This window comes from Gavialis gangeticus, unplaced genomic scaffold (genome assembly GCF_001723915.1).
Source record: "Gavialis gangeticus isolate Ggan-Ray unplaced genomic scaffold, GavGan_comp1, whole genome shotgun sequence".
In the NCBI taxonomy this organism is placed as follows: Eukaryota; Metazoa; Chordata; order Crocodylia; family Gavialidae; genus Gavialis; species Gavialis gangeticus.
Genome location: NW_017729027.1, coordinates 15,208,958 through 15,225,448, shown reverse-complemented (window position 1 = coordinate 15,225,448; position 16,491 = coordinate 15,208,958). Strand labels below are relative to the sequence as shown.

Genomic DNA, 16,491 nt, shown 5'->3' with positions numbered 1-16,491 from the left:
CTCTGAAATTAGAATGCATCTCAGTAGCCTTGCACCTACACAAGATGCTTAATGCACAGTAGCCTAATAAAACTGAGTAGCAGTGTATCACAGCACAGACAGTGCTAATATGCTACTGCACAGTATTATTATGCTACTGCACAGTAGCATCACAAAAAAGGTGTTCACCACTGCTACTGTGCAGTAACTCTAGTTACTGTGCATTTGTTTAGTACTTCATTAAGCAAGCACTAAATTAAATGCACAATAACTACTGTTCATTAATGAACATGTCGATGAGCCCAGTGTCTATAATTTACTCAGGATGAATAATTAACTACCAGTAACAGGCATCTCATAATTTAAAATTAAACTATTTAATAAAATGAACATCTGAATTGGCTGTCTCCTAAAGGCTGCTTACCAGAATGCTGTATGACTGCTGCAGCTTTCCTCACCTCGTCCTGTGACCGACCATCTGTTACAACAACAAGTACCTTGGGAACTCCCCTCCTCATGCCACTCTCCCAAGTCAAGACTTTTTCTTTAATAAATGTCAGGGCTTTGCCTATAATAAATAAAGAATGAGTATTTACCCACACTGGGAAAAAATCTGTTCTATTTCTTCAGAGGTTAAGTATCATAATAGCAGAGCATGAAGCTCTGAAACTAAAGCTACACATATTTACTGTAACTAATTATTTTGGGGGGAAAAAAACCTTTGGTAAAGGTACCTGTTCTTGTATTTCCTCCTCTGTACCGAATATTCTGCAGGGCCCCTAGAGCCTGTGCCTTATCTTCATAGGTATTCAATTTAAACTCAGACTTGGCCTCATCGCTGTACTGCACAAATGAAACCTGTAATGCAATGCATAGCAGCCTTTACTCATACTTTTGTGAGTTCAAGCAAATTCCCCAGTGTAATGTGACTTTTAATTCTGTCACCATCAGAAAGCCTACAACTCAAGTTATATGCAAATATATGCATATAAAATGTGAATGTTATATATAGTATGGTAAAACACTTGCTATTAGTATCTTCTGAGCCAGCTGGCTACTTTAGCATGGGGATACAATGTCCATAAAAACATTTAAAGTTTTTAAGGGGCTTCAAGAAGCTCATACTATAGTAGTTAAAAATGAATGAGACAGCTTCAGTCATTTGATACATATAGCATTTTCTAGATGGGGCCATTAACATGCCCTGAATATCTGTACATATTCATGAAAGCCTAGAATGAGTATTCTGAAATTAATCAAGAGGTAAGGACTTTTTTGTGATATCTTAAACTGGATCAACTGTGTAGTTGGGAGAGCTGTTGGACAAGCTTTCAGGCACGATGAAGGGCATGGAGAAGGGCGTTTAATGCAAGAAAGCATGTCCAGCAGCTCTTCCAACTACACAGTTTGGTCCAGTAAAAATATCACAAAAAAATCCTTGCCTCTCAGGTATTTCCTGGACCCTCACAGCTACAACAGTACTTTAACACTACTGAAATTACTCTAAAGTTTAAGTACTATATATATCTCACTTTGCATTTCCTTATATTCTGGTGCACCTGTACAATGTGTTACTAATTTGGCCCTGAACAGCAATACAATACACTTGTATTCATACTTTGTGGGATAGGTTCCAAAAAAAGTTTTAGAGTAAGTGACGGTCTAATGCTGTTCACCTTTGGCTAGTCAAAGAGCAATGCTTATGAGGCCTAAAAAGAGTTCCTTCCCCACTCCCATTAACTAGAAGGATAACAGTGAGGAAATGATTGTACAAACACACATAAATATTCCTAAGGACTTTGATGAAGAAATGGGCACCCTATGTGGATGATATGAAATCTTATTTTTGACATTTTGCATTAAGATTTCCTCTTTAAAGATTAATTTAATTCACCCCGTAACCCCATTTATCCAACTTCTCTTCAACTACCTCCATGCTTCTGAACTAGTTGTTCAGCTTGGAACACCCTTCAAGAGCTAACACACCAAGATATTTCCTTCACAGGTACCTGCTTAAGACAGACACCTGGTATTACACCTACAAAATTTGCCAGCTCATACTGACTATATAGGGTGTCAGCGGAGGCTGTTTTATACTACAAACAAGAAACTAACATTACATCAGCCATACAACACTGACACTCCACCTGTGGATTTCTTCCACCTACCACCTCTCTTCTGCCATTCAGAGTATCAGCTCTTCAGGAGAGACAATATGTTCTCCGTTGTATTTCTACAGCATCGTGTACACAAACACACATGTATTTAGACACACAGTATATTACATGGATAAATGCCCAAACTCTTATGCAAAATGCTTTAAATGGAATTACAAACCCACCTGAATTCCAGCAGGGTTGATTAGGTCAAAGGCTCCAACTGTATCAAAAACAAATTTCACTACTTTGTTGAAATTATCATCACCAATACTCCAGGAAGCATCAGTCAGGAACACTATGTCTGCTTTGGCACCTTTGCAAACTGAAAGATAAACAGGATGAACTCTTAAAACACATTCTTCAATTACAGATTTGCAATAAACAGATTTTTATCATACTTTAAGATATAAGAACGACTAACAAATATCCAGCAAAACTCAATCATCAGATAGTGAATTTGACAAGCAGACTACAAATGCAAATAAATACAAATACTATAACTACAAAAATCATCTTCCAAACAGTAAATCTATACTCTTGATTATGGTATATTTTCACACAATATATTCAAGGACATACCAGGTCAAATCTTAAATACGCATTCAAAAGTTCATATGAAACAAAACCCACTAAAAATGCTAGCAAAGTTTAATGCCAGATTATTTTGCCCATCTATACCAAAATAAATCAATGTGAGAAAGGGAAAGTTCACAAATCTCTAGTACATATCAAGGGCCGTGGCCATAGTGTTATGTATTTTTTTAAGTTATTTTGACTTGGGAATTGGTAAAAGTGCAGCCAATAAATGAAATATACAATAAATCTACAATTGAGACTTACCATCCCGAGCTGGAGGGATTGTGGGAGGTGGAGGAGGAGTAGGTGGTGGGGTTGGTGCTTCTGTAGGTTTGACAACTGTGGTAAAATAGAACAGGTCTGATAACTCATAACGGCAGTAAAACAACCATTGAAGGCTTGTACTCAAGGTAACACTTTAAAGACTCTAGAGGTGTGTAAATTACTAAGGGAAAAATATTAATGCTGTTATTGCTAAATACAACTGCAAAAAAAAATCCTAATTAGCAAGGAAAAAATCTGCTGTGTTACAAAAGTAACTACCTGATGACATGGGGCCAGATTCTACCACTTTGACCCAAGCCAAATAATCTTATGCTATGTGATTACTTCCAAGTAGCATTAACCAAGGAATAAAATAATGCTTAGTGGGCATGGTTACATAAGACATTTACTGCATAGACTGATCAGCTTCACAGTAAACATCTTAGTATTTACATATGTGCCCCTATTAGGCTGGAGTAAACAAATTTACAAGTACTATCCTGCTGGAGATGAGAGTAAACAACTCCACAGCAGTGCACGTGTAGATACTGCCTGGCTGGCTGGGGTATGAGTGTGCTTCAGTACGGGGGCTGTCTGCCAGCTAGCCCTGCACTGAAGCACTCTCGTGCCTCAGCCAGCCCCTCTGTAGCATGTTGAGCCCAGGGGGAGCAGCCCTGAGATGGCAGGCTGACCCTCTGGGCACTCTACCAGCTTGGGCTGCTCCAACCTGGCTCAGTGTGCTGCTGTCCTGGGCACACATTCACATGGCAATAAACTCCGAAGTTTATTGCTTTGGAGTTTATTGCTCCCGGGTACTCGTTCAAATGACCCGGAAGCAATAAACTCTGAATTTGCCCCAAACACTTGACACTGCACTTGGAAAGAGAGAGAAAAACAGAGGAAAGAGAGCAAAACAGCCTCCTAAGGTGTTCCCATTAGTCTTTTACAAATAAGTAGTTAGAACTTTAAGAGTTAGGACTTAGGCCAGGGGTGGACAAAATGTGGCCCGCAGTCTGGATGCAGCCCATCAAGCCATTCTATCAGGCCCACAGGACCCCTAAAAAATTTAGAAAAGTAATATTTATCTGCCCCTGGCTGTCTGTCATGCAGCCCTCAATGGCTTGCCAAAACTCAGTAAGCAACCCTCTGTCTGAAATAATTGTCTGCCCCTGATTTAGGCTGTAGTTACGACTTTCTCAATCCTATTTCATTCTCAATCATCTTTCTTTACTGTTCACAGTATGCCTTACGTACATGTGCGCTCTTTCAAGGAGACTGGAGGACCTTCAAGGTTAGGGGTCTGCACAAAGACTGTAGCATTGTATTCTGTGTCAGGTGAGAGGCCAGTGAAACAGTGGCTGGTTTCTGATCCCCGTACTGTAATTTCTTGACCTCTGGATCCTGTGAAAACAAAGCCCAAAGAATAAAACGGTAGGACCTCATCTTCCCCCTTTTGACAGGTACATGAAGAAGAGCAAATGTCAGATGCCTCTGGAAAAGCACATTAATAAAGAGCAAGATAACTCTGCTGCCTGTCCTTCTCATCTCAATCTGTGCAGGGTGGATGTTTCATACTGTGGGAAAGGCATGAGGTGAAGAGAAAGAGGAAAGGTGCAAGTACTCTCTACAGAAGTGCTAGGAAAGCCCAGCTGGAATTAACAGGTCTAGAAACATTATTTTCCACTCTGCAGGATCTCCAGCCACTGTAGAAAAGCAGGTGGAATGCAGACCTGGCAAGTTCTACTGACTGCAGAATGGCTTCTGACTGAGCCTTTCTGCCCTGCCAAAGGAGAAGTGCTGCAGCTAGAATAATTTTAAAGTTAGGGCCCCCAGCCCATCACATTACAATCTTAAATTTAGCCATGGCATGATACAGATATGTACCTCTGTCTACAAAAAACACAAAGAATCAAATACATTTACCATCAGCTGGGATTAGCTTTAGTCTGTAGGAAGTTGCTGACCGGTGAGCTGCCCATCGAATACAGAAAGTATCCCATCCAACCTGGTAACTTGTTAGATCAGTGACATTCAAGTACACTGCAGAAAGGGAAAGAATCAAATTTACCCTCTGGGAAATCAAATATGACAGATATACAATTAATCAGATTAGAAAGAAACACAGCCTCAGTAGTGTTGGTCCATACATTGCTCAGTGGTAACTTCTGCCCATGTGTGAATATCTATATATTATATATATTAGTATCCACAGAAGAAAGTAAAGTACTTCTGGTCAAATGATCTCTATTCATCTTGTTCTGTCCTACACAATTCATCCCTGCTGGTCCCAAATTCTGACACCCTTCTTAGAATAAGTACTAGCATATTCCCTGAGTTGTCCTACTAAAATCACTGGAATTGCCTATAAAGTAAGATACTTTTTAGCAGTAGAATCCAGTCCATTGCATTTTATTTCCTTATCTACTGGCTGTGCAAAGACCTTTTTATTGTGACAAGTTAGCAAGGCTAACTGATTGGCTCTGTAACTAAGGTCAACAACAAAATAGTCTTCCATTGAAAATGATAAGCTTCAATGAAACACATCATTGTTGGGCATGACTGTGACATGCAGGCTAGGGACATACATTCAAAAATCCTGAGCCTGAACTGATTCAGTCTTTGCAGGTTAATCTAACTTGGCTAGGCTAAACCGGTTTGTAACTGTACAGACATGCCCTTTGGACTGAAAAAAATTTAGGCACATGCCTGCAGTGGCTCAGGCTGGAAGTGGGGGTGGTAGGTGCTAGAGCAGCCTTCCCTTCACTTTTACAGAGATGAGATGGGGGAAGCATGGCCAGGCCCTGGCAGGATGCTCTGATATCCCAACCCCCCCACCCCGAGCAGCCCAACTGGGAATGTTTATCACCCCTAACTCAGTGTTTATCAACCCATTAAAAAAACAAACCCTCTCTCCGCTAGTCCAAGCTCTTCTTAAACAGCTTTTCCAAGGAAGAACATTACCAGATATCTGTTGATTAGCTCCAAAAAGCCTGTCTGCCTTTGTTGTCTCCCACAGCACAAACTGTGGTGTGCTAGCTAATGGTGAGAGGTGTAAGGCAGAGGGGCAGGGGAATAATCCCTGCTTAGCAGGGAGGAGTCAGGAAGATGCCTGCAGTGTCTGCCAGAGCTCCAGTGAGGGAGCAGAGGAGAGCCCTGCCCAGCCCAAAGAGCATGCTGGGATGTTGGGGGAGTGTGGTTTATCTTAAATCAGCAAAAGGTCTGGGACAAACATTGCTTAAACCAGTTTAAGCCAAATCAGTTAAGTCTGATGCTACATTCAACCAGGTTTATCTCAAACTGGTTTCAGCCATTTTCAAATTAGTTTATGTGCACTGAACACCAGTTGTGTTACAGATTTAAACCCGTTTCTGATCACTTAAACTGGTTTATGTGTAATGTCTGTCCCTAGATGCAGTCAGTAGCAGAGAAGGACCTGAAGCCAAGGCCCTATGTTGTACTGAGAATGTTGTAGCCAACATGAGAGGAGACAGGTTAGCATTTGGCAAGGTAAGATCCAACCTCATCTAAAAAGTGTGAAGTTTTATGCTGCAAACTACTAGTAAAAACAGTATTTGATTTATCTGGGTTTCTAAGCTTAATTTTATTTAAGTTCATAACCCTGACAGATAGCAGCATCCAAAATCATAGGAGGGTTGAACCAGCTAAGGGTCAGGCCCTAACTATCCACACTTCAATCAACATTATGTTGCATAAACAGTTAAATCTTATGTGACTACAGTAAAAATTACATTGACCTACATGTCGCGCCTTGATCTGTCAATGGTGCACTAAGTCCAGAATCATACTGGGCATAAACGTTCACATCATAGATAGTACTTGGAGACAGGTTGTGTAATGTGTATGAAGTCACTTCCCCAACAAATACTTCCATTGGCTCATCAGAACCTTGAATGAAAGAGAACCATGAAAATTAAATTTCAAGGATGATTTTGTGAGCATTTTGCATTATGATAAACATTTAAATCTATCTTTAGAAGATGGTCTTGTTTTAAGAGAGACAAACTTGTTATTTTTAAATGTATTAGTTTTAGTAAATTTATCACTGCAAATATAATATAAGTAACTTCACAAGAATTTTGCAATAATTTGTTTTAAAATTGCAGAGGATTGTGCAGATGTAGGTTTATTCTCCTAAGAAATGAAAGCTTTTTTCTAGGATCATCATTCCTAACTAACTGCTGATTCAAATTTCTTTCACAGCTGTGTAAACCAGCAGGCTTTCCCTTGAAAGACAAGCTAAAGGTATACTGGGGTTTTTATGATGGTAATATAAAGGGTTTTTTATGATGATACACAGGAATTTTTCATGTAGGTGTCTTCATTTGTTAATTAGGAATAGACATGTTCCCTTACCTACAGGTTTATACACAATTTTATATCCAAGAACGGGGGATGGTGAAGGGTCCCACGAAACTCTGAACCGTGTATACCATTCATCTGAAATATACATGTTTTGAGGGGAAAGCAGCCCAACTGAAAAAAAGGATGAGAGGTATAATTGTTATTATCCTAGGGACTACATTTTAAGCTATAAAACAGCTGACTGTAAACTGTGAAGAACGAACAAAGTTTCTGCATACATGTCTAGTACAACAGGTCCCAGTGACTCCAACATTGACTGGGGCCTCTGACATCAATACAAGATAGATATTAAATAAAAATGCAGCATTTAATATTAAAGCTAAATTACCAGTTCTTCCATTGCCAGTCAGTTGTCCACCATCTCCATCTTCATACACGGCCACAACAGTAATTTTATACGGTGTATCTGACTGCAGAGGCTGTAATATCACATTATTTCTTATTCCAGGTACTGTTGTCTAGAAAGACATGAAAGAAAAGCAGATGTGTTTTCATATTGTACCTGACCAATAACTGTAATACACTGTAATTAAGCAAGAATTTGTGCATGGTGTATCTCCCTAAAAGCACCCAAATGTATGCTCTATGCTAAGTATAGACAAATCCATTACAGCTCTGAAGTCACATTCTATTACACCTATTAGGTACGTAAGTGGATTTAGATGCCCAAGCATTATTTTATTCCACTTTCCTCAAGTCCCTGACAAACAGTTAATACAAAAGGTAGGTGAGACTTCCCCATCCTTGCTACCTGTCTGTGACTAAATCTTAAGGGTAAGGAGTGTGTTACAAAAGTGAATATAGTCATGGATTTTCAGGACTTAAAAAGGATGGAACAGAGTTGCACTTAGATGCCTAGTAGGTGGAACAGGATCTGGCCTCTCCTATTTAAGAATTTTATCATTATTATTTCATTGGTAATAATAATAAATACAGTCCATGTAAAATTAATATTATCCTTCATTTACTTTAAATATAAAATGTAGTTAATGGAAAAATGTGGAAAAACTGGACATTTTATCATCTACCATAACACCCACTTGACATTCCATAGCTTCCCATGGCTTGCTCAGACCTCATTCAGGAAGCAAACAGCTATATACACATAGACACTCAAAACTTTTGGCTCCTTCACCTGCCGCACACACAAATACTTGCTTGTAAAGAGGTCAGTGCTATGGATGGTTGTGTTTGGAGACAGGAGAATCAGAAAATAAAGCTATTAGAAAAGAGAAAAGACAACGTGCGTCCGTGTGTGCGTGGACAGACAATGCCACAGAGGTATTTGCAAAGCCACCCTAGTCACTCTCCCCATGGACCAGACCAAGGCCAGGACCAGAAAGCAACGGGCAGCTCCCAGGTTGCTTTGGTAACTGACTTGAATAAACAGCAAAGGCAGGTAGGAAAGGCATGTAAAAAAGAAGCAGGTGACCAAATAAGGGACCAATGTCCCTAAGCAATGGAGGCTGAGCTGGGGAGAAAAAGCTAAGGCATAACATCTGAAGGTATGGCTGCAAGTGTGTGGAAGGGGACAAGATAAAGACATAATGTTTTTCTCTGCCACTAACTGATTACATTAATTCATAGCGTAACTCCTCTATTTAAGTGGAATTAAATATTTTTATTAACTGTTTGAATGACACCTACTACTCTGCAGTTTTTCTTTGTGGCCAAAACATTTTCCCAGTCCTTGTGCAGAAGCTGAAACAGGTAAATGGTTCTTTTGATAACTATAGTTATTATGTCTCAGTCTCCTTTTTCTCCCATGCTAAACTTGTTTATCCTTATCAGATAAAACCAACCCCCCTGCAAAAAAACCCTACTACCAATCATTTCTATACCTCCTTCTCACTTCCCTAAAATCTAGGAATCCTCTTCTATACTTGGCAACCATAACTACAGGCTCCATTCCATGAGCTGTCACACATTCAATGAGAAGGCAACCTCAATTAGTCTGATATGCAAAACTGGCTGATTTGTGTTACCAAATACACTACTGAATCCTTGCTACAGAAATGGTTTCTGGTTTCTACTCTTTCTGAGCAGCTAAGTGCATCCTAGGGGGTGTCAACTGAGTAGCTGGTCCCATAAAAAAGAATGGGACATGAGGCACAGAAACTCCAAGTCCCTCAAGGCCAGACAGCAGAGCTTCTAAATCAAACAAAAAAAAAAGATTTTTTATTTGAGGGGTCTTCATTTTTTGAAGTCCACATTTTCTGCAGATAACAAATACTTTGAGGAAACACTTTGTTTTATAAAAAATATAATTTCTGATTAAGAAAACATTTCAGTGAGAGATTTTAACCAGCCATCTTCAATAACAAAGAAATAAATAGCAGCCCTTCTATTGTGCTTTCTGTGGGACAAATCTATCCATGAAAGTCAGCAAGAACTTTGCCATTGACCTCCACAGGAGCAGAGTTTAGCTCAGCTGTAAGCTTTCAGAGAACTTTATAAACATTAATTCAAGTTTTGCTGTCAGTAAGTGGCAGGAAGTTAAAGCACAAACAATTTAGATAAAACTCCACAAATTCAAGTTACCATAACTTCCTTAATTCAACTAAGTCTACCTAGTTACTGCAATTTACTTTACACAGTCTCATACTTACTTGGACTCTTAGCACAGCGATCATCTGACACCAGATAGAATGTAAAGCAAGAGATGGCTGTTGACCACAGCGCAACAGTTTGCACGAAATATGTTACAACAAATTGCACACAGAATCTTCTGCTTATAAAATTTAGTCTCAATTTTAAGGTCATTTGAGGTTATTTGAGTCGATGTGATATATTGTATTAGACCAACTGAGTAGTTGGGAAAATATTCTTTTCAAGCTTTTGGGCACAAGTGCCCTTCTTAAGGCTTAGGGAGTCTCTACTGTTCTAAGATCTCCAAGGAATGAAAGAAGCTAGAAGTGTGGCAAGAGGTCCCTGAGACTGTAAATAGGTGGAAATTAGGAAAGCAAAGGGTAAAGAAAGGAGGGGAAGGGGTGAAACAAGGTGGAATCACATCTACCCAAAGAACCTTGCCTGCCTGTGTCTTTAGACCAACACAGCTACAACCAAAAGCCCTGCAAGGTCATTTGATGCATTTCTGCATTGCCCTATATAATAATGACCAGACAATTCATCCATAAAACAACCAAAACCCTCTGTACATGAAACAGATATCTTTGTTTTTTTCCAAAAGAAATAAGCAACAGAAGATGTTCAAATGCTAATTAATATATTGTACCACTTACATATTCATCTATGGGATCTCCCCCCATGGGTGAATAAATGATTCTGTATTGCTGAACTGGCCCATCAGCATGATCCCATTGTACAGAAAGGCTGTTTGTAGTCGCATCATAAACTCTCAAGTTCCTTGGCCCACTGCGAGGTACTAAAGGAAGAATATGAATTATGGGTAAGTTAAGTGCAATGAAGACAGGGGTCTTCATATTATGAATGCACACCAGGGGCTCCTATTGAGCTTGCATACATACAAGCAAATTTAGACAAAAATGATACAGCACTGCCTAGAGATCCCACACAAAACAGGGGCCCAAAGGAAAATGTGTTCTGGCCATGTGGAAGGGAGAGAAAGTTGGAAATAGGGGTCTGAAACATGAGCATCCACATCTACACAGCTTTTTAGCCAAACTCTGTCAGGCAAGAAAATTCAAATGCTCTTACTTTTGCAGGTTTACATAAATATGGGAAATACAGAAAAGCAGAGAGACAGAAAAAGAATAAGCAGTATGTTGCAGCCACAGCCCAGCTCTACACAGGCGGACCCCACCTATTTACATTATTCTAGAATGAAACATAAATAACACAGGGCTTATTCATCTGGAGCATTCCTGCAAGGCCACCAGGCCTCTCTGGGATGAAGACTGCTACCATCCCTCCTTTCTCCCATTCCTCTCTCCTCTGGGGGATGCAGGGCTGGGGGCCAGCTAAGGCATTATGTTGGCTGCCCACAAGGAAAGAGAAGGACCTGGCCTGCCAGCAGGCCCTACAAGGTTACTAGGCTTCCATGAGTGGGTGCTGCTATGGGGCAGTGCCAAAGAATGCCCTTTGGTGTTGCTCTTTAGTAGTGAACAAGCCAGGGGCTGAGGGACTTCCTTTTTATTTTATTATTGGGGGTTTTTGGAATGTTAGGTGTATGCATGTTGAGGAAAGGAGGCAGAGTTTACTGTGTTTTTTTGAGTAGAGTTATCTGTGTTTGCTAGAGAGGAGAGTGGCAACTGCTACCCTTCTGCAGAAGACTGGGTGAGGGCTTGGAGGGGGAATTGGGGGTCTTTCTGGAAAGACAGTCACATAATTTAGCTTTTAATTGGGCACAAGGTTTTTAACTTCTAAAGACCTAATAGGACTATGTTACAAACGAGGAGGATTTTGGTGCTGTTAGTTCAGTCCCTAATGAGGCCTTATCTACATTACAGCCACCAGACAATCTGGAATGACCAGTAGCTGTTGTTCAAGGGAAGTGTAAGACTTAAATATTATCACATACATGCACTGGCAAGCTACACAAGAAGCTTGCACAATATTTGTTTCTAGCTAGTGTTAGCAATCCCACGCTTTCATGAGCATCAAATATGTAGACTTAGCTAGCACTAAAAAAACATATTTTGCCTCTTACAAGTTCTCCCCTGCCCCAGGCTTGGATTTCCTTCTCCATCTGCATACAAAGCTACAACATTCACAGAGTAAGGAGTGTCAGGAATCAAGCGCTCCAACAAAACATCACGAGTATTTGCTGGTACCACTATCTAGGATGGAAACAATAGTGAACATTAATCAGACATGTACAGAAAAATTCTAATACATATAACATACTGTAATGCTATTGTCGTCCAAAATAAGAATGAGTAATTTACATAGAAAGGAGGAAATGTTGGGATGTGATTATGTGCTCTTTCCAAAAATAATAATACAAGTTTATAATAACAAGTCAGTGTTGTTTGCTTTAACACAAAATATGGCAGAAGCCACAATTACTTTGCAATAAAATATAGGCTCTTTCATTCTGTAAACTGCCTTTTTTGCAATTTAAATGAAAAAAGTTCAAACAGATGGCAAGAGAGATTTAGAAACCCTGAGCAAATGTATGTCCCATTAGAGTTCATGTTGAAGACATGTTTTCCAAATGGCTTTCCCTGTATCTCCACTTGGAGCTAGAGGCTTTATGTATCTATACTTCGTGTGCAAATGGTTTATTACAAATTTTAACACATGAATGCAAATGTTAGAGTGTACATTGCTCACAGCAATTTTGTTTGAATCTGCAGAGAGTGAATGCATGTTTTATATGTATCTATTCATAGTCTCATCAAAAGGATCCTCAAAATTTCTTACTGAACCTTAAAAACTTATATGTATGAGACAAGCTTGAAACTGTTCTCTAAAAAAAGTTTTTAAATTACCCGTACACTAGAGATTTTTCTGCTTGAAGCATTTTACTTAAATGTTAAAGGAACAGGATCATAAATGTGAAGTCAATTATACTTGGCAATTGTTTCCACAGTGACATATTTCCTAATAAGTAATCAGTATTTTGAATTTCTTAGATTTAAGGACTAAAATCTGAACTTTATTCTAACTAAAGTCTCTTTTATTGGCAATTCAGTAAAGGATGCACAGCACATTAAGTTGGGCTGGAGCAGCCCCAACTGGCAAGGAGCCCGGGGTTCTGCCTGCCAACCTGGGGCTGCTCCAACCTGGCTCAACATGCTGTGGAGGGGCTGGCTAGGGCATGAGGATGCTCCAGCATGGAGCTAGCCAGCAGACAGCCCCCACACTGAAGTAGTCTCATGCCCCAGCCAGCCCCATCAGCACCTCCACATGCATTACTGCAGACTAAAAAACTCTGCTGTAGGAGTGTACTTGTATTTACAAGTATTAACTTGCAGTGGAGTTCAGTAGTTTACTCCATCCTAATAGCACTGCACATGTAGATGCTGAGGCCTTTACTGTGGAGCTAATTAGGCAACTCCACAGTAAACCTCTTGTGTAGACATGCCCACAGTAGATTAAATTCTCATGAAAATGGTGTGTTCAGTGGAGAAGCTGCTATGCAGGCAGTCACCACCATTTTATTTTATTCTCATCATCCATTGCTCACTGAAGGAGGTAATATCCTGAGGAATCCTTTGAAGAATAGTCAGAAAGCTAAATTACTTACAGATTCTGTTGGCCTTGGGCCAACCAGCGGAGAGTAGGCAACTCTATATTGTTGTACTGGGCCTGGTGCAGGTTCCCATCGGACATTCAGGGTGTTTGGCGTAGGGTTATAAACCTGAATGTTTCTTGGCGTTCCTCGCTCCACTGCATACCAAGGATACATTTAAACAAGTGTTACAAAGATGCTCACACAAGTATAATTTTGCTCTGTCCATGTCACACAGGAACACAAAGAACATTTAATTTGGCGGCTTAGGAGCACATCAATCCAAGGCACTTACATTGTTCACCTTGCCCACAATATCTGAGGACACTCTCTCAACCGTTATCTTCATACACACCCTCAAGTCCAGTAGATTATCCCCTGCTGGATAATCCCCATTTTACAGCAGAAAAACTTGGCCACATAGACATCTACACACCAGAATAGAAGTGTGGCTATCACATATACTCTACATTTGTGTCTGGTTAATCTAGCTAGCCTAGGTAACAATAGGAGTAAATATATGGCAGTACCAGCTTTTAGCAAGTGCTGGCAACCATGATAAAGAGCCAGTAGGTGTGTAATAAATTAGGACTGCACAACTTCTAACATTTTGGATTATCCTCACATACATTCTATGATTTTATGAATAAAACTATTTTACTTACAAGTCTTCCCAGTGTCAGTCATACGTCCACCATCCCCTTCAGTGTACACTGGAATCACCGTTATGGTGTAAGGCGTGTCAGACTGCAGATTCCTCAGAATAATATAGTTTGTGTTTCCTGGTACTGTTGTCTATTGATTTTAAAAAGTGACATAGGATTAAAATAAATGAGGTAACAATTTAGTATTTCAATTATAACTGTCTAAAGGTAGCAATTTTAGATTGTTTTACATTTGTTTGCTAATGCCAAAAGGGTGAGTGCATTGAAGTCAGCAGAGCTAAACCAATTTATACTATTCAGACCTAGGCCAGATATTATTATAAATGATAGTTAAAAGCATAATTCCTTTTATTTAAAGTGATAACTACTATTGCCTCCCTGCAATTTAGCACAGCAATGATGTCCACCCCCGACATCAAAGTACAAGCACTTTATAGTGTCTTCTGCTAGTTGTGAAGTGACAAAGGGTCTGATCCAGTCTGGTCCAGTCTGCCCTGAGGTCTAAAATCTAGGCACTTCAGCTCAGGGGAACAGTCCAATTTGAATAGATTTATGCAGGGAGGATTCCTTTCTAGTCAGTGAGGAAACTTAGAAAACTTTCAGTTAGGAAACTTCCAAACAGGGATACAGTTTGACTTAGTTTAGGCGGCTAAGAGTTCTATACAGGGAATGCAGGCAAGTAGAGGCTCCAAATGTCAATTCAGAAAGCACAGAGACACTTTTAGCCAGCTAACAGGAAACACCAGGAATATGGGTATGTCTAAACTCCCACGTTAACCCAGAGCTCAGAAGCATGACTCAGGCTGCACATAAAGCACATCTGTTCATTTATGATTCAGCATTCTGGGGGGTAGACATTCACTTATAATTCACCAGGCCTAATGCTATCTATGGAGCAGACTGGACTGAGGAACTCCCACTCATCTTGCTGAAGTTGAGCTATGGGGCAGGCAACAACAAAAGACTCATGGAGCCAGGACAGCAAGTGAAAAAGAACACACCTCTTTAGGTAACGGATAAGCCACTCCCTTAAAGAAGAGAGTTCTGCGTTCCAGTCTCTGCTTTCAGGATTATTTTTGTTTTTTATCCAGTGGCTGTCTAATGCAAAATACATAATCATTTCTGGGAGCAGGGATTCAAACCCAGGTCCTTCCTCAAAATGAGAATTATAACCACTAAGCAAACACAACAAACATCCCAGTTTCACAAAGAGATATGGAGGACACCTCCACCAAAGTACTCTATTATCCTTGTGGTTAGGGTAGTCTCTTAGTGGAAGGTATGGGTTTGAACCTCCTCAGGCACAAGCTACTTTGGGACACAAGTCTACCAACACCTGCGTGAGTGCTCTAACCACCTTCAGGACATGAAGGGGGGGTCATTGCACCACTACCACCATCGTCACATTTTTTAATTAAATTGATTCCGTCTGCTGTGCTTTGTACTGAACTCAATGCTATTGGAATCCATTAGGCATGGTCTAAGCACACCCACTGAATCAGGCCTCTTCAATTAATTACTGGTTCTTAAATAAAAAGAGGTCTTAAGCCAGAAGACCCCTGACTTTCAGAGGGTTACTCTGTATTTACACCAGTGGTGCTAAAATAGGATTTACCCAATGTTTATCTAAACAAGCCCCATCCCATTAATGCCAAACGTTACTAGGGATTTATCTTTACTACAAGAGTGTAGTCTGAATAAAGAAGACGGATATAGAATGGGATAACTGGGATATTTTTTCCTTCATATTGGAAATGAGGAATTGAAGGACAGTGTGGTTAAGTGACTTGTATATGGTCATAAGAGAAGTCTCTGGCAGAGATGGAAAACAAATCCAGATTTCCTGAGGCCTGTCCCATTATATTAACTCCCAGATTATTCTTCATTTTGGAATATGAGGTGACTGAGATGTGCCAATGCTCCCGTTGGGACTAAAACCTGGAGATTCCTGATTGTATGTGCAAGATCCTGACTCAGGGTCAGACCAATCACTATATTTGGGATCAGGAAGGAATTTTATTCCATAGTCAGACTGATACAGATTATGGATGTTTTTGTCTTCCTCTGAAGCACGGAACATGGCCCTCTTCCTTCGATCTCTCAACTGCATTTTAGCAGCTCTTGCATCAGCAGACACTGATTGCTGTTGTCCTCCTGCATTACTAGTAGCAGGTTAATGTGCTAAACCTTAAAGTTGTATGTCAGAGCTGATTGTGTAGTTTCAGTAATTGGTTAGACAAGGATTTGTATGAAATGGCTTGACTAGGGATTTCATAGATTTCACAGATTTCATAGACATTAGGGCTGG

At 40.0% G+C, this 16,491-nt stretch overlaps 1 protein-coding gene across 1 annotated transcript in view; it reads right to left on the bottom strand.

The window, feature by feature from the left end:
• Nucleotides 1-16,491, bottom strand: part of COL12A1 (collagen type XII alpha 1 chain) — a 163,009-nt gene that overhangs the window by 60,564 nt on the left and 85,954 nt on the right. The window contains exons 34-46 of the mRNA XM_019520465.1: nt 14,184-14,313; nt 13,534-13,676; nt 11,992-12,121; nt 10,604-10,746; nt 7,690-7,819; nt 7,353-7,472; nt 6,738-6,884; nt 4,902-5,018; nt 4,233-4,379; nt 2,979-3,053; nt 2,321-2,460; nt 714-837; nt 404-547 (exon numbers count right to left, since the gene is read on the bottom strand). Of these exons, the coding sequence (XP_019376010.1) occupies nt 404-547; nt 714-837; nt 2,321-2,460; nt 2,979-3,053; nt 4,233-4,379; nt 4,902-5,018; nt 6,738-6,884; nt 7,353-7,472; nt 7,690-7,819; nt 10,604-10,746; nt 11,992-12,121; nt 13,534-13,676; nt 14,184-14,313 (1,690 nt within the window). The remainder of the gene's footprint in view (nt 1-403; nt 548-713; nt 838-2,320; nt 2,461-2,978; nt 3,054-4,232; nt 4,380-4,901; nt 5,019-6,737; nt 6,885-7,352; nt 7,473-7,689; nt 7,820-10,603; nt 10,747-11,991; nt 12,122-13,533; nt 13,677-14,183; nt 14,314-16,491) is intronic.